The sequence below is a fragment of the Mixophyes fleayi genome, chromosome 7 (assembly GCF_038048845.1).
Source record: "Mixophyes fleayi isolate aMixFle1 chromosome 7, aMixFle1.hap1, whole genome shotgun sequence".
NCBI classification, from domain to species: domain Eukaryota; kingdom Metazoa; phylum Chordata; class Amphibia; order Anura; family Limnodynastidae; genus Mixophyes; species Mixophyes fleayi.
In genome coordinates this window covers 31,244,202-31,267,841 of record NC_134408.1, presented here as the reverse complement: position 1 = coordinate 31,267,841, position 23,640 = coordinate 31,244,202, and the positions used below count along the sequence as shown (strand labels likewise).

At 41.2% G+C, this 23,640-nt stretch overlaps 2 protein-coding genes across 5 annotated transcripts in view; both read right to left on the bottom strand.

Annotated features, from left to right (window-relative positions):
* Nucleotides 1–327: 327 nt before the first annotated feature.
* LOC142098486 (uncharacterized) lies at nucleotides 328–4,106 on the bottom strand. Its single transcript, XM_075181330.1, has 3 exons — nucleotides 3,908–4,106; nucleotides 2,255–2,412; nucleotides 328–1,022 (listed from the first exon to the last, which is right to left on the bottom strand). The coding sequence occupies exons 1-3, from the start codon at nucleotides 4,104–4,106 to the stop codon at nucleotides 654–656; spliced, it is 726 nt and encodes a 241-aa protein (XP_075037431.1). The 3' UTR covers nucleotides 328–653.
* Nucleotides 4,107–16,543: 12,437 nt separating this feature from the next.
* The window catches only part of INTS1 (integrator complex subunit 1), a 71,528-nt gene continuing 64,431 nt past the window's right edge, over nucleotides 16,544–23,640 (bottom strand). For all 4 annotated transcript variants that reach the window (XM_075179577.1, XM_075179576.1, XM_075179579.1 and 1 more), the window contains 3 exons: nucleotides 19,625–19,716; nucleotides 17,688–17,797; nucleotides 16,544–16,780 (listed from right to left, as the gene is read on the bottom strand). In XM_075179577.1, coding sequence (XP_075035678.1) covers nucleotides 16,665–16,780; nucleotides 17,688–17,797; nucleotides 19,625–19,716 — 318 coding nt within the window. In that variant the 3' untranslated portion in view covers nucleotides 16,544–16,664. The remainder of the gene's footprint in view (nucleotides 16,781–17,687; nucleotides 17,798–19,624; nucleotides 19,717–23,640) is intronic.

Sequence of the window (23,640 nt, the reverse complement as noted above, 5' to 3'; positions counted from 1 at the left end):
ATGTCTTTCACTATGAGAGTCAGGTACAAAGACCCCTTCTCCTTGATGACATGTAATCACGACAGTCATCAAGGAGGCAGTCAAATAACTAGCTTTAAGGCCATATATTTGGTATAAGTATCTTTCCCATTTCCATGGGGATAATTTACACTTAGGAGCAAGCCCATCTAGTTTTGTGGTTCTTCCACAGGAAATTGAGTACTGTGATGGACATTATAGTGAATTCCTCTGATGTCATACCCTATGTCCTCCATGTGAGCAGAAAGCAGACATTTCCAAACTATAACTTATTGTCTGTGCCGGGTCTGTAAGACTATAACATTCTGAGCGGCTCTATTTTCTGTGGTTACAACAAGTAGTGAGCAGGGGATTGGCAGGGAAGTAAAGGGTTGAGTCGTGTGAGAGAGTCCATCAACAAGGCAACAGCCTTGGGTTCAGATGCCCGATCCACTGCAGCATTATTTTATTATGTTATTTAATGGCAGGCATGTGGAATATATTTGTATAGAAGGACGTATTGTGACCACTGAACGTTTTGTTTAACATAATTGTCATAAGAAGTCATACCCATGTATTGTACCATGTCTGTTTGGTTTGCCACATATAAAGGTTGGACGGATTTGAAAACAAAGTGGTCATCATTTGAGATGATTCTAGGGAGAGGGTAATATGTTTTGCTCCAGAGCTTGTACTGTAGATTCTGAACTTAATGTCACCTCCTGGAGGCTCTCTCTTGGCACCAGCGAGCCATGTATACCAGCCTCGTGCTCTCGCGCCTTTGCCCGCAATGTGGCGATACTGCAGGAATTCCGGGTCTCTCTGTCCTCTTCATTTAACGATTCTTTCAACCGGCTCGATGGGTCCGGTGTTTTGTTTTTCAGGGGTTTTGAAGCCTCTAATGAGATTACCTTTGATCTTTCATCTCCTTTAGAACTTGGCCTACTCTTCTCCGGGGATTTGATCTGGTAATCTTGCATTTTCATTTGCCTTCTCATCTTTGCTCGCCGGTTCTGAAACCAAACCTGGGGAAGAAAATGAAGAATTACACAGACATGTTTTTAATTAAAGTTGGGCACTATGGCACCTGGCGTGTCAAATAAATGAATTAATTAGTGTGCTGCTCAGCACAGTACGTCTATGCGTAATGTAAACATGTTTTAAAAGTCAAAATAATATTTTAAGTAATTAAAGAAAATCACCTTTTTTAACTGGTGGTCCAGTGGGGATGTTATGCTGTGGTCTGTGGTGGAACATCTGCCACTAGGAATTAGACCATCAGTGAGTATCTATTCTTTACGTGGATGTTCTATAACTTTCCCTTACAGAAGAACTCCATCCGAAATTTAGAATTTGGCCTTCCAGGAACCAGCACTACTCCGCTCTCTACTAATAGAGCTGGCCTTTTTCAGGTAGGCATTGGTGTATGCAAATTGGAAGCTAACAGAGAAGGAATGAAGACAACACTGCTGCCTGTTTGAGCATAGAACAGAACAGCGGTGGACCGCAGGAAGCATTGTGGGGAGGGGTATAACTGTGCATCATCATACCCCTTGGCAAAGTTTGGGTAGGGGCTGGGCAATGCCACTGTAACCTCACAGGTTCCCCTCTCTGCTCTGTAAAGAGCACAGAGGGGACATCTTCCACTCTGTCTTCAGAAGAGGAGAGGTAGCCTCAGGATGTCATGTAGCAGGATTACTAGAAGACCCCTAGAGGCCACACTCGCTGAACCCATGGTAGTTCCGCCACTGATTGGAGGACTAGCAGGATCAAGAGAACGTAGCACTACATATATCTAAAACTCTGTATTTTACCTTAACATCGTGATACCCATATTTTAAGTTTTAGATGGAATACTTGTCTGATTACAAAAAATAATTTTCTTGGCCAGTAGACAATCAAAAACCCAAACCCCCAAATGTACTCTAGATACCTTGGGAAACAACGTTGCATTGCAAGGAGGGACAGCAAATTTACAATGTGTGGATAGTTTTTGCAGGGGACACGTCCTACCTACTCTAAACCACAGTATAAAAACAAATCTGCCGAGTATTTGTCCTGCGTGCAAAAGCTGCCAGACTTTTTCCTGCATGTATGAAAAAAGGTGCATTTGTACCCTGACATAGGGGTACAAAGCTTTAGCTGTACCTGCTGTAACTCTAAATAAGTCCCGAGATTGTTTACAGACCATCCCTAAGTAGACTGCTTCATTATCCATTCTAATCCTCAAACCCATCACCAACCACCTCAACCTTACCTGCACTCGCGTCTCTAACAGATCAAGCCTCAGTGCCAATGCTTCTCTCATAAAGATGTCTGGGTAGTGATTGGCCTGGAACACTTTTTCCAGTTCTTCAAGCTGCCAACTAGAGTAATTAGCTCGCGATCTGCGCTGCTTCAAACGGTGGCATCTGTCTAATGGGTGGAAACACAAACAAGGTTGAAGATGAAGTTTCGCACAGAGCAGACCTGATTAAGACATAATAAAAGAAAAGGGAAAAAGTCCTGTCTTCAGTAGTCTCCATGTTTAACGAACCTTTGGCCTAGCCCCTGTTGGAGAGGATTACGAAGTCTAGATGGGTGCCATATTTGCCTGCAGCTAGGATAAGATTTATAATGATGTGGAAAGGAATATTTAAAACAAATTTGTTTAACCTATTTATTGCCAGGTAAGAACAGTAACCTCTATGCTTAGAACAATCCATTCGGGTTGCTTTCAAAGAGTTAAAAAAAAAACGTAACAAATGCACCGATTCAGATTTAGTCTTTTGTCAATGTCACAACATTCATAATGCATGAAACAATGCTTCTCTTGAAACACACTCATAGATAACGTCCTACAGATGCAACGTTCGTTTTAATGTTCAACAATTCTAACAATAAATATTTAATGCCAATAATATTGTCTGCACGCAGCTGGGCAGTAAAAACTCAAATGAAGATTGAAATTCTTGATTTATGGAAGTTTGTTTTTTTAAAAATTGTTACGTTGCCTACAGGAATATTTACATAGGAATATTACATAGAGTAATTCAGGGTTAAATACTACAACTTGCAATACTTGGGAGACAACCTTATTCACACACGTTGTGTGGTTTGTGCTCCTAGCATTTTGCATGCTCCTCTTTGTAGATGGACTATACAGATGTGTGGTTTTGTAATTGTACTACAGAAATCATGGTAATAAAGCTGCATATTTTATTAGCATGCCCTCTCGCCCTAACTGGTGCATACTTACTGCCAGTTATAACGGAATTTTGTAGGTGCAGGAAGGGTGTGAGCAAGAGGGCCAATCGCAAGCTGCAATTTTTGGGTGGGCCTTGTATTTTGACCAGGGCTGTGGGAGACAAATGGCTGCATGGATTAGGCCCCCAAAGGGTCTGGGCTTGGTGTTAACAAAATATTTTCCTATAGGTTAGTGCAGCTTTAAGATGTATTCTCAAAATTCTAAAGCATGCCTTGGAATGTTGCTGCCAATTTTTTTTGTATATCAGCATTCATTGTCATACTGTAAGCAGGGTTGAGTTCTCTGCTAAATCCCACTCATAACAACTAACAGACTCAAAGGGTGGGGGATTTTGGTGGAGAATGCAGACTATCTATTCACTAGGGTCCAGTAGCTTGTGAATATTTGGCCAATACTGCATTAGTGTTGTCACCAAGTGTGGTGGGTGTCGTGATGCCATTGTGTCATCACACAGACAAGCAGAGGAGTCTGGGAGTATGCCACAAACTTTGAGAGTCTTCTGTGAAAGTAGGCAAGTATGGTACACTGTAACGGTGAACTGCGGACCCCGCCATAACAATATGGTAAATCACAAAAAGGCTGCAAGAAATTGCACATCTCTAGTTCCTTTACAGACAGTTATATAACATTGTTTGGCTGAATTTGAATACCACCTGGCATTACCTGGTAAATGACAGGGCCTTGCCTGGTGAGGGCACAGAACAGCATCTTTGTGTGTGCCAGAGTGGCTGCAAGGCTGGAATAGCTGAAATCCAATAATAGGAGATGGGAAGAAGATGCTGGAGAACGTGGTGGGTAAGACGTGGCTGTATATTTGGGCAGCCATCGGCCGAGGAGATATTGCGTTGCTTGCGTCGAACATGTTAATATCTTGGAAGAAAAGAGGGGTTTGACATATCAGACAGAGTCATCAGCGCACAAAACTAGAATATTGCCATAGACACAATTTACAAATCTTAGTTAGTAGGGACTAAACAGAAACCCAGAATGGGAATAGAAAAGACAATAAAGGATTGATGCAGAGGGGGACTTATCTTGCATGGAATCGCTCTATGCATGTCCAGAAAGTTAAATTCTGTTCCTTACTACCGCCTGCGCCTGGAGAGGCGAGGGAAGGGGTATTCTATTGTGTTTATGCACATTATCATCATCTTCATCATCATTTATTTATATAGCACCACTAATTCCGCAGCGCTGTACAGAGAACTCACATCAGTCCCTGCCCCATTGGAGCTTACAGTCTAAATTCCCTAATATAGACACACACTCACACACAGACAGACAGAGAGGGAGAGACTAGGGTCAATTTTGATAGCAGCCAATTAACCTATTAGTATGTTTTTGGAGTGTGGGAGGAAACCGGAGCACCCGGAGGAAACCTACGCAAACACAGGGAGAACATACAAACTCCACACAGGTAAGGCCATGGTTGGGAATCAAACTCATGACCTCAGTGCTGTGAGGCAGAAGTGCTAACCACTAGGCCACTGTGCTGCCCATACTCGTCCATACAGACCTGAAGAAACATTCCTATAGCCCTGTTAGGAAGTGTGTGTTTTGCACCTATAGGGCATGATGACATCCGCCTCCGTATCGGCGCATATGCTGCTGACACAGAGGCGGATACATCTCTAGGTGTGTACGGCTCTGCATATGGGTGAAAAAGGCTATTTCTTCCGTGCTCTTCTTTCAGAGTAATTTACTCGCATTTTGTGACTCTCCATCAGCCCCTAAATATATATCCGTCACTGAGTTGTTACACAATTTTGTTGCTATAGTTACTGCAAATTATTTGTACCTCCCGTAACGGGGGAGCTCAATAAAAGAAGGACCATAGGGTTTCACAGAATATGTACAAATATCAGCTTGTACCCTAGCAATCATGTCAATCTTCCATGGGCAGCACAGTGGCTTAATGGTTAGCACTTCTGCCTCACAGCACTGGGATCATGAGTTCAATTCCCGACTAGTAGGTTAATTGGCTGCTATCAAATTGACCTTAGTCTCTCTCTCTCTGTGTATGTGTTTATGTTGGGGAATTTAGACTGAAAGCTCCAATGGGGCAGGGGCTGATGTGAGCGAGTACTCTGTACAGCGCTGTGGTGCTATATAAATACATAAATGACGATAATTACTTATGGCGCTGTTCTGTGGTGTAGCACTTACAGCACCAGGGCCAGAGACTCACTGTGGCCTGAATGTACTGCTATGCTGGCTCAGAGAGCACGCTTGCCTATTGCCCTATCTTTGAGAACCTGGAAGCACCAGCTCACACTCTCGAGCAGTTTTTGGGGGGTTTCTATCAGGAGTTTTATGAGATGATATCACTACACAATGCTCCAGTGGGAATCCATAACTAGACAGCCTATTATGCTGTTAGTGTGTGTGTGTGTGTATATATATATATATATATATATATATATATATATATATATATATATATATATATACACACATATTATATGTACAGTCTCTAATATGTATACATTGTACATTTACATACATTACATGTATAACACATACATACATATAACTACATAGTTTACAAATCTGTACTGTCCCCTTCTCATTTGCATGTAATGCCAGAGGTATTACAGAACAACAAACAGCTAGGGATGAATTCGTTAGGGGTAGGAGGGAAAAATTTGAACTGCCTGGTGCATTGAATTAAAGAATCAGATGCATTGTACTTTGCACATTCGTACAACATTTCTTGGCAATCCAAAATATATATATTAAAATTAGAGTGGTACAAGAAACTGCTAAACATTCTTTATGCAGCCATCACTTTATACAGGAATCCCATCATTATAGACGAAACTCAGATAGGATTTCCAGTCTAGTAAAACTTTCTCTTACCTGTTTGCAGTCTTGTCCAAATCCTGATCTAGGGGGCTCGATCTAGATTCTGTCCTCCATTCTGCACGATCCTGAATATCTGAAGCTGCACATCCAAAAGTGAAATACAACAAATCCTCACGTATAAAAATAATCTGGTAATAAATTTACGCAGGAGCCAAGATTTCACAACAAGACACCCACCTCATGCAGGTGTGAACTGAAATAGCAGCATTTGATACCAGATGATTGCATCCTAGGTACCTTCTCTCCTCAATCATTTGCTGCCAAGCAGGGAACTATTTTTCAAAAACTTCAAAGAGACTCTTCAGTCAATTAGAGGGAAGTGTGATTGAGAACCAAGATTAAATTACTAAGTAAATATTCATCCTTAATGCATCCACAGCACTGACCCAGAAACAAGCTGTCACTAGGTAGATGTGTACACTAAATGCTCTGCAGAATGGTGGAATATAAAGAAGGGCTTGTAACTGGAGCAGAGATTGATATAGGTGTATGTCCGATATTAGCAAGACTCACTGTTTTTGAAATGACCAACAATATTCCACAGGTGCCAATCTGATCTTTTAGCAATAAGCTTCTGTTAGGAAATATCTCAGCAGTGGAGAATAAGTACAATATATAGTTTTTATTTAGTTTAGAATGGTCAAAGTCAGGGCCAATGCTATCATTAGTCAAACCTAGCCAGTCGTATAGGGTGTCAATGGTTAGGGGGTGCTTTAAACACTTAATGGTTGACATAATCATCATCATCAGCTATTTATATAGCAACACTAATTCCGCATTGGAGCTTACAGTCTAAATTCCATAACACACACACAGACCGATAGAGACTGATAGAGACTAAGGGCAATTTGATAGCAGACAATTAACCTACCAGTATGTTTTTGGAGTGTGGGAGGAAACCCACACAAACACGGGGAGAACATACAAACTCCTCACGGATAAGGTCATGGTCTGGAATCGAACTCATGACCCCAGTGCTGAGAAGCAGAAGTGCTAACAACTAAGCCACCGTGCTGCCCTATAATTACACATCTGTATGTCACAAAAGGAGCGCCAGATGCTGGCATGAAGAAGCAGGAGCCAGCAGTTTCTTACATCTGCTGCTCCTCCATGTCAGCGTTATACTGGGAGAGAGGTGATTGGGTGATGTCATTCCCACCGCCCGGTAAGGTATGAAGCACGGCCGGGGGCGGTCGGAGGCGGCTGAGTGTAGGACGGCGCTTCCCAGTGTACAACATTTTGTCGCTACATCTTAACATGCCATATCTCCCAAATGTCCCAATTTCAGCAGGACAGTCCCGATTTTAGGGCTCTGTCCCGCAGGTGGGAATATTAGGGGGGAGGGAGGTAGATAATGGGGAGCCTAGAGTTTTACAGCGATGGGCAGCCCTCCGGGTACACCCCATGCCTCCTATCCCGGATGTTGGACATACGTCTACCTGTCTAACTGTGTATATTCAGGATATTCCAAAAAGGACACACTGGTTATAGTAATGTAAGGGACATAAGCAGAGGGTGTATATTAAGAGTATATGAATCAGTATGCACAATTGGATTTTGGAATCCAATGCCAATTTCATTATCTGTAAAACAGATCGTTACTCCTGAAACAATTGGCCAAGACTAAAACCTGAAAACAACAACCCAGACAGGACTGTCTTAACAGCATTATAGGCCCCTGGACCTAGCAGTACACTGGGGCCCTACCTACACAACCACTCACAGGAATAAAAATGTAAATCATCGATCAACACAGTTTTGCGTCAAAGGGTGCAGAACAGAGTCAAAGAGAACCGAACAAAAAAGCCACTGTCGCGTTATAGCCTTCAAACGTCATTGTGCTTCGTTCTACTTCTTTCATTATTTACGTCTAGTATGTAGCAGCAGAACTTTATTTTAGCTTTACAGCTTCAAAAAAATTATGTGTGTTGATCTTGTCTTGCTTATGTACATTTAGTACACGTAGGTTGTTTTCATCAAGGTCAAAATATGTATTCGCAACAGCAAGATCGCATGTAACAGATGATACTGAGGTAATTAGTCCACCTAAACATTTTAATAAAGATGGTTTGAAGGTTCTGAATAAATCTCCTGGAATAATATACTGAAAAGTTGACAGCTTATGGGTCCCCTATGCTCGTGGGGCCCCTGGGCAACTGTCCAGCGCGCCTATACGTTAAGACGACTCTGCACGCAGAGATAGAACGTTCTGGCAGATCTCTCAATCTATACTAGGTAACCTACACAAAGTGGTGGCAGCAAATTTGGGGAGTGAGACAATGTTCCCAAGAATGCAGCTGGTTATTTCTCCAGGAACCAGTGACTTCAGTTTGATGGGACATCCCGTTTTTGCAGCATATTAACATCATCTCATAAGTGACACAATTTGTTTTTGTAAAGAAAACGTTATAGGCAGCTGCCGAATGACTGCCCAACCTTCCAGCTCCTTCTTTCCCTGCACACCTCCCAACATTTAGAATCCCAAAAGAGGTACAATACAAGCCCCACCCCTGTTCCACCCACAAACTGGCAAATTTGTGTAAACTTCACCCACTTCACCGTTAGGTCCCGCCTCTTTAATGGCAAACCAGGATGTCCTTCCAAAATCGGGACCAACGGGAGGTATGGTTCTATCAGTAGCTGATAGCTGCAATGTGTTCCTCTCCTCCAATGAACTCCGATTGGCTGCCACAGTTCTCCGCAGGGCATGAAACAGTGGTATGAGCCAGCAGTCTGACAGCGTTGTGAAGGGGACCAGTGGGAGCCGATGGGGAGGGACAGCTGATTTATACAATGATATGGCTCTCTAGACACCACATATGGGCTGTGCATATAAGACTTGATGCTACATATGGCTCTGCAACTTAGACCTGAAAACAAAAACGACTTTCCTGATTAGACTTCACACCATGAATGGCTCAACTTTTTATACCTGAACAACAATGCCATTCACAATATGCTGATCACTTATGCAGTATAATACATTGTGGGGTAATTTAAATATGTGTGGACATTTTTTCAAATGGTGAAATAGTAATGTAATGCAGTCACCATTTTTTACTTTCTCCCTTATTTGGGAAATTAATTGTTTTGAAACCTAAGAGAAGGTAAAATGTAACAAAAATGTACATTCCAATATATTTCCCCAGTAAACTCTCATCCCATCACTAATAAAACCAAAGGGGTCCTAATGCCTGGGACCTGCATACAGGGCTGACACTATCAATAGGCAAACCTAGGCTGTTGCCTAGGGTGCCAGTGGTTAGAGCAGTGGCGGATCTAGATTATTTTATTTATTTATTTATTTGGGGGGGGGGGGGGGATTTAGTTCCCACCCCTTTTTTTCTTTTTTCAGTATGGGCTGCCAGGTGCCGGGGCAATCGCCTATCCCTGGATCTGCCAGTGGGTTAGAGGCCTACTACACTGAATGAGTGACATAATGCTTCTGATCTAGTGATTCTAATACCACTGTGATGCCCCCACACAGAACCTTTAACGGTCACCTTTCCTTGTCTGATAGCGGCAATTCAATCAATTCCATCAGTGAACCTTTAATGAACGTAGTTTGCTTTAAAACTTCTCTCAGCTGTCAGAGTTACCGTTATAGGCGTGAGTCAGTACTTCCGAATCAGCTTGTGACTTCACTAGTGGATTTTTATATTGGGGTAGAAATCTCTTTTAAAATTAACAACTCTGTAAATAAAGATCTTTGGAATCTAAACCTTATTAGTCAGGGTTAGAACTGGTTATTAATGAGAAAAGAATTATAAATAAACATGATACAGTCCTGTATTTTTTTTAGGAAAAAACAGTTTTTTCTTTTCTTTTAAGGCATAAGTTCCTTGTGTAGAATGATGGAAAATATACTAAAAAGTTTAAATGGAAGTTATAACCTCAGATTATTTGTAACATCAACGCTTTACTTTCAAAGAATAAAGTAATGCCTTTCCAATTGAATTCTGCCCGCACATGAACAAAGTAAACGCTTTTGCCAGTATTACCTCCAGAGAAGCTTTGAAGCCAGATCACTTTCTCAAAGATGAGAAAATTCCTTCTCTGGCGAACACAGCGGAAAGCATGACATTCCAAATCACTTACAAATAGTAGCAGGTAATTTAATTAGCTGCACTCACCTGCGTGTATTACTTACATCTCCAAGCTGTCTACCAGCATAATTCACCCAGAACCACACTGCCCTACAAGACTGTCAGCTATTTAACTGAACACAGCCAAAAGCTTAGAGCCTCAAACATCAGTGTCTAAGCTGACTTCTAAAAAAAATAAAAATAATAAATTCAGAGTATATAAAATCAAACAGTAATGTGATTTCTAATACCAGGCCAAGAGACACTCAAGAGTTAGTGCTCTCTCCCAGTTAAACTGTGCCAACCTGACCCCCCCTTTCACCGTGTGATAATTCCCAGTGTTTGTTTTCCGCAATTATTTTCCCATTTGTAATAAGCTGGCAATTTATTCATGTTAATAAATTGAGTCCAGGTTAATGTATATTGTAATCTATAAAGATAGAGCAGAACAAGACCATTCTATTAATCATGAGCCATTTGTATCTGTGGTTTGCCCAAACCAGACTCTCCGGTTTCCTGATGCAAGGTCAGTGGTGGAAACACTGACACTCCATTCTTTATAAGAATAGTTACCCACTGGTATGAGGAAAATGCCATGGACACCCCATGTCCAATACAATTGTGTATTCGTTGAGCGTGTGGTGGTGTCCAGCACTTGCACTGGGGGGAGGGGTCAATATTTACACCACTCTGTAAACACTCCCAACCATAAGTGCAACTGGGTATGCGGTCATCGAAAACAATGGGTTCTATTCCTATACACGAGTGTTGTCATGGCTGAAATTTATAGCTAAGCAAGTCTAAATGCCACTACGTTGTGCAGGAATCATTTTTCAGTCTGGCTTGCAATTAATGCTGCCACGATTGTGAGCATGCAATGATCCCAATGTTTGCAGTATCTTCCTAATTGCAGTTTGCTCAAATTGTCCTAAAATGCCCCAGAACAAGCCCTAACAATGCTACATTTATAAAGAGACCATTTGCATCTGATCTATCTTTACTTCCACATGGGCCTCTTAAATGTACATATCAAACACTTCATTTCACAAGACAGGTGATGATTAAATCACGGACAGTTATTAATGGCGTTACTGACACAATGACACCTGTCTGTAATTATGTCTGTGTAGAGTGAAAGAAGACAAATCTATCATTCCTTTATAATGCTTCTACAATTAGTCATATATTGCCAAGGCGGATTATCAAGATAGTACAACAAATTGTAACCCTTTAAATATTTGGACAGCTAGTGTGTACATATTGGTGGATATCTTTGCATCCTCAAGACTATGCAGAGGGCGATTGATCAAATTGGTTTTATTAAGAATCAAAAATATTTAAGTCAGATACACACAAGTGCTTGGTTCCTACCTGTGATGCACAAAATTCTGGCTGTGCCCATGGAAATAGAAATTATTGGTAATTAAAGGTAATAGGACGTATGCAAAACATTTTTCATGGTCGGTCAAGTGTTCAGGAGATTATCTGTACAATTGTACTGATCAATAAACTCTATTTCTACAATATTTAAACTGCAGCACTTCTGAGAACACCATTTACACATAGCAGCCCATTAAGACAATGTTTTACAAGCCATTCAGAATATTCATAAATATTCAGAATATGATACAGGCAAGTGCTGAGACAGACTTTTGTCCTTACCATTATATCCCTTTCACCACGGCTATAGAGTGATACAAACGTGTTATGTTTGATGCGTAGGGGCAGAGCATTGGAGGAAATAAGAATATTTTTTGTTTTCTATTCCTAAGAACCCCACCACCACCAATCTGCTCTTTTTCTTCTCTCATTGCTGGCCCAATTGTTGAGCAGAGTAGAACAGAGATGTGCATTCCTCAGTGGTTTGGTCTATGTCACAGAAGGTGAATGTCCCAAAAGCCACCTTCAATGTTTACTTTGTAAAATTTGAAAGCTTAGGCAGTGAAGACCAGGTGACTGTTCTACAAACTTGGTCCTCCAACACCCCATGATGTATCACTCAAGGAGGACTAAATGGCCATCAGCCCAGAAAGCGCCAGCCTAACCCAGAAGGAAAGGGAGGAGGCATCTAGTCCCTACATATGGTCCTCATAAAAGACCAAACAGGGAATCTGATTGATGGAGCTCCTTAATCCTGGACAGATAGATCTGCAGACCACATCCAAGGATTTTAGAGATGCTAGAGCAAGGACATAAAAGATTGTATCACTAGCTCCCACTGAATGTAAAAATCTTAAACAACCTTAGTTTGGAATGAGGGAACTTATGAATGACCACCTTTTCATGGAAAACCAGGTAGGGAGAATAATAGCTCAGAAACCTGCATAGCTGAAACAATAACTAGGAGAAAATGGACTTTGAGAAAACACAATGTGCAATGTGGTTCAAAGGGAGCACCCTGCATGACCTATAGAACCACGTTCAGTTTCCACAGAGATACAGGAGAACAGGAGAATTCTAAAAACACTAACATCTAGAAGCAGAGCCAGGTGGTGGATGAAACCACTCCGTTCCTAAAACATATTATATAGACACTAAAAGAAGAGTGTTCATGCCTACAGTGTGGTCTGAACAACAGGGTTGTCAAAGTCTTCATGCCTACGGATCATGGCTTCAAGAATTGTGCCTTTAAAACAAGTTTTGTTAGACCCTTAGAATGAAGGTCCATCTGAAGGAGGTGCAAAAGTTGACTGATTGAGAGGTTGACTAGTCTGCATACCAGGACTACCTGCTATTAAACACCTGCACCACTTCTGGTCTTATCTTTCATAAGATTTCAGGAACCATCAGTCAGGGATCTTGCACTTCCACTCTCATCACATCCTCCTATTCTTGGTTACTGTCACTAAATCTGGAGAATTTAGTCCTGTATACCTGCAGATGATAGATGCTCGAACTGGGGTGCGGAGTCTAACGGTAGGCGCTTTTCACCATGATCCTAGGAGAGGGCATGGGCTTAGACACACCTATTACCGCAGGTCGCGGTTCCCAGAATGAGTGCTGCAGAAATATAGGTGGAGCCAGATATGGAAGGAATATGACAATAACAGGTAAAGTTCACTGAGGACAATAACAATGAGGAAGTTAGTTGATTCGTTGAGAAGAGCAATCCAAAGGAAACAGTATCGATGAAGAACCAGTAGATCCGTTCAGATGGTAACTCAGAGCAACAACAGCAGAACCACTGATACAGCGACAGTTCAATAGAAACAAATGTGATGAAGAACAAGCTGATCCGTTTAGATGGTAACCCAGAGCAACCGCAGATGAGTTACTGGTACAGCAGCAGTTCAATAGACACAAATATGTTGAAGAACTAGTTGATCCCTTTAAGTGGTAACTCAGGACTACAGAATAGCTATTTTCAGAATAGAAGAATAGCTGGTACGGCAACAGTTCAGTAGAAACGGAAATGATAAGCGTTAGCTGATCCGTTTAAATGATAACTCCAGCAACCACAGTTGGATTGCAGCAACAGTTCAGTAGAAACAGCAATAATGAAAGGCTTGGTTGATTCATTTAAGTGGTAACACAGGTGACAGCAATTGAGTACTGATACAACTACAGTTCAGTGAAAACAGCAGCAATAAGGACTAAGTTGATCCGTTCAAAGAGTAACTCAGGTAACAGTAGTTGATTTACTGATACAACAACAGTTCAGTAGAAACATAAATAATGAAGACTTAGCTGATCCGTTTAGCTGGTAGTTCAGTGCAACAGGTGTAAGAGGTTCCTAGTGAAGTGTGCAGTTACAATAGTAAGGCGGAGAAGTTCAATGAATGAAGCCGTAGAAGAATCACTGAATGCAGCAGGGGAGAACCGATAAAGCCAGAGTTCCAACGAAGGCACCAGAGATTAAACACAGCAAATCTTGAAGCAATGGTGCACAGCAACCATGGGTAAGTCACACCAGGAGGAGCCCAATCCTGACAAGAGTAAGTAACTTGAAGAACAGGATCCAGAGAGCAGGAACTGGGACGTTTAAATAGTGCTCCAAAAGCATCAAGGCCAATAAGAGCGAGTGGGAGGTAATGAGAGAATAATGATTGACACATGTGTAGACTAGAACCAGATGGAAACTAAGACTAAAACACTGGATCCAATATACCGTGGTCACCGTTTATGAGACAGAGGTAACGCCGGTACTCTAGTTTTCAAACTTTCAAGCGTTCTCTGAGAACCCCTCTTCAGGCAATCTTATAATATTCCTCTACCACCATCTTAATCTCCCTAGGTTACCCTATTACCACCCTCTACATAGCTAACACAAGACAACCCTCTGAACGACATTGCCGTGTGACTGATCATACAGCCCACTCAATACTTTTACCTTTGCATTCTAGCTGGGCCAATATGCAATATGATGTAGCACGTCCCCTTGTGGATTAAACTCACATTGTCCCATAGATTGTAAGCTTGCGAGCAAGGCCCTCTTACCTCTCTGTCTGTCTGCATTACCCAGTATTGTTTCATTAATGTCTGTTCCCAATTGTAAGGCGCTACAGAATCTGCTGGAGTTATACAAATAAATGATGATGAGGGAGAAGTCTTTCAAAGACCTCATATCTGGAAGATGAATTGTGTTTTTCCTAGATAGTGGTGAAACTGCAAGGTCCACATTTAGTAATGGTTCCCTCAACTCCATATATCCCTATGATAAAGGACTCCAAAATGCTGTGAGGTGCCAAAGCGTTTCTCTGGATCCATCCATTCCCCTTACACCAATTCTTTAGGATTTGTGATACAGTATAATAAACAGTTACATTGTTTCCCCTGAACAGCTCTTTAAAGAGTTAAATGTTATATGCATAAGGCAAATGCCACTCTCCTCTTATTTTTCAGCAGTTAAATAGGCATCCCCATAAAGTGGGCACATTAATAGTGGCAACTTGTGGAGTGAGGGTCTTTAGGGCCCTAAACACTTATATACAATAGACTTGATTAAGGCTATTTTCCATCTACTTGTTAGCAAACCAAATATATTTAAAAAAAATACCCTTCCAATAAAGTACCTTTTTATATTTACATATTTCATCAGACAAAAGTCAGATTATATAGATCCATAATGGTTTTTGGAGCCTAGTTTTACTTATTATTCCAAATTTCTTCTACTAGTGAATGGAGAGGCTTTGCCAAGCATTAGCACTCCCATCCCAAGGTATCTTTATGCAGTTTTCTTCTTGTATCAGTTGCTGATCTCTTTACACAAACAAAAATATAACATTTTCATGGAGAGACAGGTTGTATAAAACTGCAGTGTGTATGGGAGAAAATAAAAACAATACTGCTGATCCCCACCATCATCTCTTTGGAATCTATTATACGTCTGTCGCCATGTGACTGTATATTGTAATGGTGCCGTTAGTGGCCAGATCCTTTCCTGCATCACTAGGAACTGTTAATGCAGTCAAACAATCACATACACAGCCTGATAGCGGTCATCTTCCAACTGCATTTACCTACATGTCTAATAATTATTCGATCAATTTCAAAAACAATTGAACCACGCATGCTACAAAACCGCCAGGCAAAAGGTTATAGACTGTTTTAAATGTTGCAACAGAACTAGATTCATAAAAATATAAATATTTAGTGTTTGTTGACAATTCGCTCGACAATGGTACGTTCTAAGGAAAACCTGGACAGTAACATATCCTGATCTCAGCGATATTACTTGGACACTGGGATTACATGCAACACTGTGGGTATTCCAGAATGGATCACACTATTTCATTCCAATCCAGAGAAAAAATAATCCTGCACTTGGTATATCCCATATTACATATGGTAACAGCTGTGTGGCAATAAGCCTGAGCTCAGTATATCCTATATTACATATGGTGCCAGATGCGTGGCAATAAGCCTGAGCTTGATATATTCCATATTACATATGGTACCAGATGCGTGGCAGCAAGCCTGTACTCGGTATATCCCATATTATATATGGTACCAGCTGCAGAGCAATAAGCCCACGCTCGGTATATCCCATATTACATATGGTACCAGCTGAGCGGCAATATAAATGCCCATATATGTAAACCAAACAAAAAGACAATTTTTGCCAGCGCTTAACCTTAACACTGCATTTCTGTGTGTATCTAGCAAAATGAAAACATAAGGTATTGGTTCATATGTTGCTCAAAACTTTTAAGCCTGCATCCCAGTGTCAAGGGCACCTCATTGCATGTAGGTCCTACACTGACCTATATGCTTTAGATACCAATAAAATGCAGTTAAAATCAGATGCACTCACCTAAAATTCACAACTGTGTAGGAACCTAACAAGCTTATTATTCAGCAGGAACTTGTCAATGCTGTCAGCAGACTACACACGTGGAACACAACACAATCAAGTCAGACTATTTTTAATATAAAAAAACACATAAATGAAGTGAGAACATTGACTGTTTGCAAGATGAAATTTGTCCATATTATGAAAAGTCCATTTCATTCATTTGTGTTGTCTGCTTTTAGATCATTGCTTCCATGTGAAGGACCTTCAGTGCTTCAGAAATCTGGGGACTGGTGTCCATCTGTCCGTACATGCCAACCAGGAAAGCTCTGTGAAGAAGTACAGCTGCGTGCTCTGCAGAGAGAGTGTACAGCAGTTAGAGAATGACTGATATTTACATTAGAGGAATACTGAGGTTAGCAACAAATATGCAGATCCAAGTTGTTTGTTTAACAGCACAATGATTTATGCTGGTCACATGGTGCAATACTGGGCAGTTGGCCTAAAATCACAGTGTATTGCCTCAAAACATACGCCAGGGCCAGTTACTTACACAATCAAAATTGATCTCAATATCAGACATGTTGATAAATGCAGTCGGATGGGGAAAGGCATTGGCCCATATGTCGATTCCTCCACCCACACTAAAAAGCCCTAGTGATGCCGAAGAGATCCGGCTGCCTGGCCACTTGTGTGTGTGTCACTGGATTCTGGTTTTATAAAAAAAAATTGTATCTGACACTTAGTTCACTAATATATGGATGTATATAGATGCTGTATTTTTGTCCATTGACAAATGCAAATAACTTGCTGCAGAGAGTGAAACACAGTGTTTTTAGACCATAAGTACTTAGTATATAGTATTATGCCAGTTGGGCCAGATTAGTAGCACCCTGGCCACTCATTCAAGCACAAAGGCAATAACCATGTAATGTGTATCAGGCTGCTTGAGTTCCTATCCCCTTTCAGGCTAATCATGCTACAGATTCACCAACACAGGTCAACATTCGACATGATCTTCTCCCTCTTAGATAAACATCCAATAGCGCTTTGGTCACGCGCAGTATAATGTTTAGCCAATTAACTAAACAATTCTTGAATAGTCCAATTTAATTACATATGTATACAGTCACGTTTTCTTCTGAAGAGATACAAAAATGTCCCGTTAGTATTAGTAACACTTAGTTGGGTGTGTGGTTAAAGTTTTAAAAACTCAATATGCGAAAATACAAGAAGGAGTGATATTATCAGCAAATCTCACCCTGGCAGAGGAGTGTGTACTCCGGTAGGTTCCTCAGTGCCGTTTGCACCACTTCAGAGTCTCTGCTACCCAGGCAGTACATGAACGTAGGCAGGAAGTCTGCAGCAATACTTGGAAAAGACAGGGTTAAATGAGCAGCAATAGACATTCACTCGCTATTTCACACTGAGACACAAAAGAACTTGCTGTTGCTATTCAATGGGGGGGGGGGGTGGAGTTCAATTGGCCCCGTTACTGCGCACTATTACCGGTTAGCGCTCCTAAATACCGTCATTACGATAGATTCAGCGAGTTAACGGTAAGAGGTTTAATGCTGCGCTATTTCGGAGGGAATTGAATTCCCCATAAAGTGTAACTATACCCAAATAAATATTTTATCTAAATAAAATCATTATGATGGATACTATAACTTACTGGTATAATTCCTGATTCTTGAAATAGGCATTCAGCCAAAAATCATCTGTTAAAAACTAAGAAAAACACTGCCACGTGACAGAATAATGGACCATACTTACCAACATTAACCGTAGTATTTCAAATATTAGGAGTTAGTCCATTAAGTTCTATTACCCAGTGCAATGAATTTAATTAGAGAACATGATTTTTGAATGGAGCTACCCTTTAAAGCTATAGAATTACTAAAATACTGCATCAGGTAAACCTTGTTGAAGCAGTGTTGGCTACAAAACAGGTGTAGTGTGTTTGATTTTTTTCCTTTCACTGTTAATATGGCTAATTTTTGGAATAAACATCATGAAATTTACACATATACCCACAATAAAATATAAATGTCCAGTTCCAAGTTACATTTTTTTTTTAAAACAACCACAAAGTTCGAGAAGTTATTTTCCAGCATAATAATATTGACATCCCACGATTACTAAATGTAACAGGGTGCTTTTATGTTTAAGATCAATAGCAGTGTTTTATTGGAGGAAGCATCAGAAGAATATTCCTGCTTTAAATACAGCAGTCACTAAACAAAAGAAATGAGAGATTTAACCCCCACTTTTGAATCGGGATGGAAACATACAAGTCTATTAGAAGCAGAGTTCTGGATACATTTTATCGAAAAGACATAATAGAGATTTGTAAGTTTCCAACTACAGATATTTTATGGATGTGTGTGAATCCGTTTTCTAATTTTAACACATTTTTAATTAAGTTATATTACAGTGGGGGGACAGGGAGGGGTTTCTAAGCTCATTTTAGCTCAGCTCATATTAAGATTACATTGAATTTACACACTCTAGTTGCTGCTCTAGTTTTCTGGTGTTGTGATTGAAATCTATACTCGTGTTATTCATTTAAAGTAAAGGCGTTTTTGTTTTGCTTTTAGGATAAAGGGGACCAAGTGAATAATCTTTATATAAGATAGTTGTGACCCATAGTAACACTTCTTTCAATAAAAAAAATATTAATTAAGAGTTATTGTTCTTCACTGTGTGTCCCCTGCATCTATGTGATTTTGTTAATGGAATATGGATTATAGGCTGGTCTTTGTGGACCATCTCCTGAGATTCTAGGGGAATGTGGTGTAGCTTGCAGCTCCTTCCACACTGCCCTTATCAGAGTTACCCTTTTGTAGGGAGCCAAAACTCAACTCTTGTTTGAAGCTCTATTAGACCCCACAGTAGAGTGAACCCCACTAAGCCTTGTGGTGACAAACTCTACCACTGTTTGAGCCTTTGGGAGGCTCTGGGTGCTAAAATATGCTCTTAAGTTTTCATGTCGACAGCAACTCTACAATTCAGTGCAACTACTTAAGTAATGCAATCTTCCATTCCACCTATAAAAGCTTGTGCTTCTGTTACAATATTTTATGTAAGTGTAAAATAATTCTAGATTAGGTTTTAGTCTTACAAGCGGCACACACATAACCCAGCCTGAAGACTGAGCAGCATTTACCTATTACAAAACACAACTCGTTCACTCACCTGGGATTACACTGAATTGAACGTAGGGCCAGAGTGAAGGCCAGATTGCGACAGGATTCCTCTGTGGAGCTCATAAGCCTCTGAAAATCACTCTGAAAAGGAACAGGAAAAGGCGCGTGACTCTCAGCAGATCTTCAATAAACATTGTGCACGGTGTACAGTATTGATTTGGCCCCACGCTGAGTTCATAAGATCACAGACATGTGGCTATACATCCAGTTCCCTTGTCCCTTGTGTTCAGCTACCACAAGATAGTAGCATCCACTGCTGTGTGAATGAGGAACAGAGCCCAGGAGAAATACAGGTTTAAGGCAATTACAGACTGCTCACTTTACCGGCAGTATTGTTCTCTCCTAACGGCACAATGGTTTCAAAGCCCAACAAGCAAACCCCAATGTGATAATATTACAAACTACAGATCAATAAATATTTAAAATGCATTTTCAGATTCAATTAAAATAATTTTCTGTTTTACTCAGAATGCATATCTAGTGCCAGCTTAGCAATAAATGGCCATTAATAATTAACACTTATACTGACTTTTTGTCCCTCTTTTTAACAATAGGACATAATCTTGAGCTTCCTTGTTGCACTTTGGCAGAGAAGTGGTTAGAAGCATGGTCTGCGCAATGTAATAAAGACCTTCACATATATAAAATGTTACATGTAACAGTCCAAATGTCCCCTCACTCATGATTCATTTAGCCATAAATTATGTATTGAAAGAGAAAGTATTTCAAGAGAAAAGCACAAATCTTTTAATGAGATGTATGGTACTAAAGTAGTAGTAGGAGGACTGTTATTTGAAGTTTACATTTTTGCACAAGGCGTCTTCAGATTTTTCCACTGAGCAGACCATCCAGGAGCTTCTATGCAAATCCAAGGTGTTTTACAGTATGCATCACTGACAGTAAATGCTAGACTTCTACCATTTTATATTGTTGGGGTCATTCTCAAAAGTGGAGTAAAAAAAGAAAGATGGAACACAAGTACCTCTAACAAGTCATGATACCAGAAATTTCTTAAATATGCACAGGGGAGATAATCTGTTTGTTTTGTCAATAATGATCCCAGAGGGGAAGATGCTCAAAAAATAATAATAATAATAAAAAATAATCTTGGGGGTGGTCAAGGACTTGAGTTTAAAAGAGGACACGAAAGGCACTGAATACCAACCCCCCCCCCCCACACACATCCACCCCAGTTTACCATTAACCAAAAGAAATAAGCCCAGCATTCCTGGGTCGTCTTATCTCTGATGTCTCACAGCCATTCTCAGCAGTATGGAAGGAGACTGCCTAAGTAGTAACAGTTCCCACAGAGGTGATAACATCTACCTTGTAGAACTTGGAAAGGTATTGCAGGAACAACCAGTTGGTCACTCGGCAGACCTGGTCCGCCAAAGTCCTGTGCAGCACCGCCCAAGAGGGGACAGCCATCCTGATTTAGCGAACCTTAAGCCTGGAGGACAATTGTAGCTCCCCAGCAGCATAACCTCACATAATAGTTTACAGTATGAAGCTGGTGGGAAAGGCGACAAACCCTTTCCTATGGCCATTGAAGAGTTCCAACAGGGATTCTGTGCACTGTAAAAGACACAACAGCCGATTCCTGGTTTAAAGTCGCCTTTGGATGAATAGAAAACGCCATTCAGAGGAGCACCTGGTCCTTATGGAACAAGTTGTAAGGAGATTAGTGGGAGCCACCAATATACCTGACTGAGACAATATAGCTAAGAGAAAAGACATCTTTTAGCTTGGTAAAGAGAAGACCGCGTGTCTCTTGGTCCTGGGGATGAAAGTAAAGAGCCCCCATCGCTGAAGGGGTATAGTGAGGATCTGCAAAACAGAAACCGATAGGCTTGTCCCCACTCTGTGATGAGAAGGATCAACCTCCTCAGATCAGGGAGACAACTAGGATGGAGACAGCTAGGTATGACTCGAGAAAGATCTGTGCTTGAGAGACCTCTTCTACGAGTGCAGGTGCTCACTTTCAAAGTCACTTTCACACAGTCCCTACTACTTTTACGCAGTTGGTCAGGAAGAGCGAAATGAGCCCTTAGAGAGAGCTGATCTTGTCCTATGGAAGAATATCCTCTGTTGCATCATGATGAATAGATAACCCTGTTATAACATGGAGGTTGACAAAACCAGAAACTACTACGCCTAGTTTAGGACCCAGCCATGGCTTTCCAGTGTACAGATGGTTAGCTCAAGATGTTAGACTGCGGTTCCCTGGATCAGGCCTTCATTACCATTTAATTCAGATAGAGTATGATCATGAGCCCTCCAATACATCATGGCAGAAAAAAGCACTTGTATTGGGGGCAGGGTAAAGATTTAGAAATATGCATCGTTGAGGGCCCAGAGACACAAAGTTATTCCCTTCCCTCATGGTCAGGAAAAATGAACACAAACTCCCAGGATAGGAAATTGGGCTTTAAATTCAAAACAGGATCTGAAGCCCTCAGCAATTTCTGATGCCCCAGAACAAGAACGATAGTCACAGTGTTCAGCAGTCTCTGAATGGTAGAATTGAAGGCTCTCCTAAGATCTGGTCCAGAAAAGGAAGAAGAAAAAAAATAGTTTGACAGTGATCTAAGAAGTATATCTGGTACATCTGGTTGAGGATGTCGAGCACCCGGTTTTCAGACATGAAGCATGACCAGCAGGAGCTGTAGAAGTGAAGTGATTGCATCTAAGTTCTTGAGAGTCAGCTGGAAGTCAGGAAGACTTGTAGATGCCTAAGGATTTCATGTTGGCCTGGTTGCAAGCCCACATTTTCTTCTTAGACCGTTTTCTTTTCCATTGAGCTTGTCTGGGCCTAAGGGCTGACACAGAACTGTGTTTGCTACTCAAGGACCAAACACTTTCACCGAAAACTAGCTTTCTTAGGTCTGTTCTTTTGGAAGAAAATCCTCTTTTCTCCTGTGGCATCAGTTATATTTCACAGCTCATTCCCAAAACAGGTCTTCCCTGAAAACAGATGTGGATGTGCTGTCCGAATTTTTTAGCCACAGGATCCTCCATCCCCTCACTCCATTAGCCATGCCGCATGCTGAGAATTGGGACGGTGTCTAAAGTGGCCTCCTCATTATATGATGAGGTGTCCTCCATATGGGAGGCCATCTATATTTTGAAAAGTGTGACCCTCTTAAGGCCCTTGTTCACTTGACAGGTCTTCAACAGATTGAACAGGGCTATAGCCCAGAGCTGCACTCAAGATGCCCTTGGTAAGGACTAGGAAACAGGAAAATGGTCCATAGACTGTACAAGTGATTGGGTCCCCTCAGCCTCTAGCATGTACAGAGAAGACCAGGTTGTCCCACAGTGAGTTAAGAGCGATGGTTGGCTGCAGGCAGAAGGTTATGACAAGTTTCTGAGGCAGGCTGATATGGCAGACAGGCTTTGGAGTACCGGCTGCTGCTGTACACATGTGCTGCTTTCAGTGGTCGTTTGCAGGACCTCCCCAGCAGCAGCCTCCAATGGATCCCTTTAAATTACATACATCATCACTGATGTCATTTGTCTCACCATGGATGTCTCTGCCAGTCTTAGTCTTTAATGGAACAAAATATGGTCCTTTCCACTCCCTGTATCTTCTCCTTCTGGCAACCAGAAAGATTTACTTGACCTGTGTTTGCAGCAGAGGACAAAGGTGGTGGTGAGGGTCCCTTGTTGAGAGCGGGTGAACAGAGAGAAAAGCAATTTGCTGACTGCTATGCTTCAGAGGACAACTGAGGCTGTCTCATAATATGCCAAAAACTTAAAGTAAAATAAACGAAAAGGAAAGGAAGGCACAAGGTCCTGTGTCCATTTCCTGCTCAGCGCACCGGAAAACTGGGGAGGACCAGGAGTATAACGGAGAGTACTCCGATGCCCTGCCTCCTAGTGTCCCCTATTACGGCATTTGGTGAAATAAAATGGTTTTCTCATTTTGTTTGCAGTAATTAAGTACGACAGTTTCTAAATATTTTCACCTCAAATTCAGAGCGTACCAGCTGCCTACACATTATG

What these genes read in the sequence shown, in the direction of transcription:
- LOC142098486 (XM_075181330.1), bottom strand. Translation starts at nt 4,106, where the DNA reads ATGTTCGACGCAAGCAACGCAATATCTCCTCGGCCGATGGCTGCCCAA. An exon ending in AAGGCCCTGTCATTTACCAG is followed by an intron (nt 2,413 to 3,907) that starts GTAATGCCAGGT and finishes TCCACCCATTAG; the next exon opens with ACAGATGCCACCGTTTGAAG. An exon ending in TGTTAGAGACGCGAGTGCAG is followed by an intron (nt 1,023 to 2,254) that starts GTAAGGTTGAGG and finishes TTTCTTCCCCAG; the next exon opens with GTTTGGTTTCAGAACCGGCG.